Here is a 4,188-nt window from a genome sequence, read left to right on the forward strand (position 1 = left end):
AAATGCCAATTCTTTATACAAACTATGCATCTCCTTTTCTTTTTTTCTTGCATTATTCTTGTTAATTATTAATTTATCAGATTATATTATTCAAAATGAGCTGAAGCAATTTGACAAGTTCCGAGGGGACCAAACTTTGACCAATTTTGTGATTGTAACCTATTATGCATTGTCTTCACGACATAGAAAGGTAATAATGTTGGCAGAAAATTTTATAAATGTTCAAATAATTTACAAAAATCTAACTAATAGAGATTGTAAATTTTCTCAGAATAGAGATTGTAAAATTTTTCAATGGGTTGATGAACCAAGGGATGCAATATTAGAGCAAGGTGATCCAAAAGATAAATACATCTGATGACACGGTGAATAATGATCTCAAAGACTTAAAATTTCTTGTGAAGACCTTGCTCTTGTTTGATTTTGTTATCGTAGCATTGTTGTTATTATTGTTAACGTTGTATTTATTTTGATGATGTTGATGTATTTTGGAGAACAAAATATACTACTTTAAATTTTTTTGGTAAGCAAATTCATATCTTCAGCTGGAATGCAGCTTATGTTGAATATATTATATTTCTATGATTATTTTAAGAGCATAAAATTGGATTAATGTTCACCATAAATTCTCTTATAGGGTTGTGAGTGAAAATAACTTCAAAAACTAATATTGGATTTATTCCACAAACGACACTTTCAGAACTATATTTTTCAAACAAAACTGTATATTCATTAGTTCACATGCATCACTTTCAAAACTGTAGTTTTCAAACAGGTCAATTAACAATTACTTTCGAAACAACAACTTCTAAACAACAGATTTTCAATAGAACTTTTTGAATTGAGATTTTGTACAGCCAGGGCCCAAACAAATGCACCCTAAAACAGCTCATTGCAGAAGGATAACATTTTGACATTTCTCTTCTAAATAATTTAAATGCAAATTATATCCATTAGTGGTATTTTATTAACAATTCATAGCAGGTTAAGCAAGGCTTAACAAGTAAAAGACAAGTCAAGCTCAGACAAAAAGTAATAAAGTAGCCCTTCAGGATGAAACAGAAGAAAAATTTCACAATTAAGTTGTTTCGGAATTTGGATTGTGATTTGGACAAATGATGAAAAATTCAAAATCTTTGATATTATTCATTCATGTCGACAATGCTATTCATGAGACAAGAACTCGGTATAGACATCTTTCAAATTTTATAAGTCATATTTTGCAATAAAAGAAATTTTAAGAAAAGGACCTGCAAGAGATTATCCCATCTACTGATGCTTGCTAAGAACGAAATGGTTCAGTGCAATGAGGAGTTCTGTTAATCTAGATTGTTCTTGTATCAATGGAGCTGAAAATTAGAGAACTTTTTAAAAATCGCCTTAACTTAATTTTTTAAATAAATTCGACATAATAAAAAAAAAATTAACAAAATCAACGAAGTCTGGAAGTTAAAACGAGAAAATAGGGATTGTCAGTAATTCAAAATGATATTAATGAAGTCTCATCAGTGAACTATCAAAGTCATGTTAGGCGAATTTAATATAGCAAATAAAGCACAGAAAAAAATAGGCAAGCAATAAATTCAATCAATATCCACATACCTCTGAATCAAACGCAAGGCATACGACAGAGAGCATAGTGCTGGTATTGGAAAAACTTGACTTTCAGGGACTGTATTTATAAAATTTCTTGAAATAGGAACCTTCTGAAGAATATAATCTCCAAGGGTTTCATAGGTAATCAAATGACCTGTTCATAATTTTTGCGTGTTTAATAAAAACTTCTAAGCAAACAAAATGATCCACTGGTGTGACTTGATAAGTGAAAAAACAAAACTGTAAAATTACATGCAACTTCCAAAAGTGGTCTGGATAGACTCGACGACGATATGAGAAATTTTTTCGCCAAGTAATCCAAGATACTTGAAACAGTCATTAGCGATAATAAAGCGAGTTGGTTCTACATTTACTTCCCTGGGCAATTGCAGTAAAGCATGGTCGACTTTGCTTATGGTCACAGGATCTCTTGCAAACCATCCTGAGGATAGATTTGTAAAAATAAGTGTAAATAGCATGAAAGTATCGGTATATTGAAGAGAAAGGCAACACAGAATTTCTAGTAAGCACTTCATAATTGTTAATATTTACGGATAAATATGGTGGTTCGATGGCGAACCAAATGCATTGCTTTTGTTTTGAGTTGCACAACAAAGGACAAATAAGAGGCTCATTGTACCCCCGTAAAATTGTTTAAAGTGCATCAACAACTTTAAATTTAAAACGAGTATTGCATCAGATCATAGAATTGCCACTCCTAATAAAACATATATATGACCGAAATTTTAAAAAAGAAACTTACATACATACCACAGAGTTCTTATGTATTTACATATCTAACACCCTAAGTTTGATATTTATAAGTTTGATATTTACACTATAACCCCTTATTGTCATAAACCACAATGTAGTGATGCTTTGTCTAAGACGAGCAAAAACATCATTTTATTAACACTTTCCAGAATAGCCTCCAGAATAGCCTAAAGTGAAGGTGAGTTTCTCATATTTTTTTGTAATAGATCAGAATAGCCTAAAGTGAAGGTGAGTTTCTCATATTTTTTTGTAATAGATATTAAAAGTTTATCTTTTGAGGCAATAGCATCATTTTAAACAACCCACCGGGAGAAGGGAAACATGTCGAAAAAAATAACCGCTCTAAGATAAGAAAAACATATCAAATATCACAAAAATATATCAAATTGAAGCATTTTTATATAGGGGCATTTACATAGCACACTATTCTAATGTATTTACATATTATGTATTTACTTACATTTCTCACACCTAAACTTTCATATTTACACACATAGTGATATGTCATCAACAAATTCTCATTATCCTACATGAATCTCGAGGCATGACATGAATCTTAAGATAACTTTTTGAACAAGAAATGTGAAACTTCAATTAAAATTCATCCAGAACTCCAATTTCAGCTAACTTAAAGTCAAACTAATCAGCTCAACGAGATGAACTAAACGGTATCAAAATTGATCCGATCACAACCAAATCAAGCCTAGATCAAGCCATTAAACCATTTTTAAAATCTTTCCATGAATATTTGGAAAGTCAAATGAATTCTGAATTGGGCAAGTCAATAGTCGAATCAAGCATATCGACGAGATGAATCCAACGAGCCCAAAATCGCTTAATTCCTGCAACGTTAATGCACTAAAATATCCATTAAAACCCGTCAGATTAGGGGAATCTTTCCGGGCCGTCCAATTAGAATGGTTCATATTCCTTCATTAATTGCAACCGAAACTCTATATATAGAGTCCCACCACTGAAACTTGAAGGAGTTGAAGTTCAACATCAATCATCCAGTCGCCGACCGCCGCCAGCCACCACTACCTGACTGCTGCTGATTAGTATCGACCGCTGCCCATTCCTTGTGATGAAGCACCATACGAAGCAATTTACGAAGCGACGCAACAACACACCTTGAAGATGGTGTAGCGCACCCCAAAGACAGCGCAACAATGCACCCCGAAGACGGTGTAAGAACGCACCCCAAAAATGGTGTAACAATGCACTTCAAAGACGGCACAACAACACATCTTGAAGATGGGGTAACGATGCACCTCGCATATGCTCGTGCAGCTCCTGACTCTGGCCCTCACAGCCTACGAACATCATTATTACTCACCACTACGGTTTACGTGATCAGTTACTGTCTAGTGGTCCACAGCTCATACAGCTCTCGACTCCGGCTCTCACAGTCAACGGGTGTCATTACTACTCACCACTATGACTTACACGACCAATTATGACCTACGAGGTCTACAACTCATACAACTCCTGACTCTGACCCTCGTAATCTACGGATGTCATTACTACTCATCACTATGACTTACGTGACAAATTATGACCTATGTGGTTCACAGCTCATGTAGTTCCCAACTCCGGCCCTCACAGCTTACGGACGTCATTACTACTCACCACTATAACTTATATTACAAATAATGACCTACGTGATCCACAGCTCGCGCAACTCCCGATTTCGCTCCTCGCGCTCTACGGACGTCAATACTACTCACCACTAAATGTAACCAACAACGGCCTACGTGGGCCACAACTCATGCAGTTTTTGACTCCAAACACTCTGGCCCACTGACATCATTGTGGCTC

The 4,188-nt window shown here is 34.8% G+C and overlaps 1 protein-coding gene across 1 annotated transcript in view; it reads right to left on the reverse strand.

Moving 5' to 3' along the window:
• Window positions 1–1,936, reverse strand: part of LOC110037660 (amidase 1-like) — an 8,854-nt gene extending 6,918 nt beyond the window's left edge. The window contains exons 1-2 of the mRNA XM_020742358.1: window positions 1,849–1,936; window positions 1,603–1,750 (exon numbers count right to left, since the gene is read on the reverse strand). Coding sequence (XP_020598017.1) covers window positions 1,603–1,750; window positions 1,849–1,936 — 236 coding nt within the window. The remainder of the gene's footprint in view (window positions 1–1,602; window positions 1,751–1,848) is intronic.
• Between the last annotated feature and the right edge of the window lie 2,252 nt (window positions 1,937–4,188).

Source organism: Phalaenopsis equestris, unplaced genomic scaffold (assembly GCF_001263595.1).
Source record: "Phalaenopsis equestris unplaced genomic scaffold, ASM126359v1 Scaffold223128, whole genome shotgun sequence".
Taxonomy (NCBI): domain Eukaryota; kingdom Viridiplantae; phylum Streptophyta; class Magnoliopsida; order Asparagales; family Orchidaceae; genus Phalaenopsis; species Phalaenopsis equestris.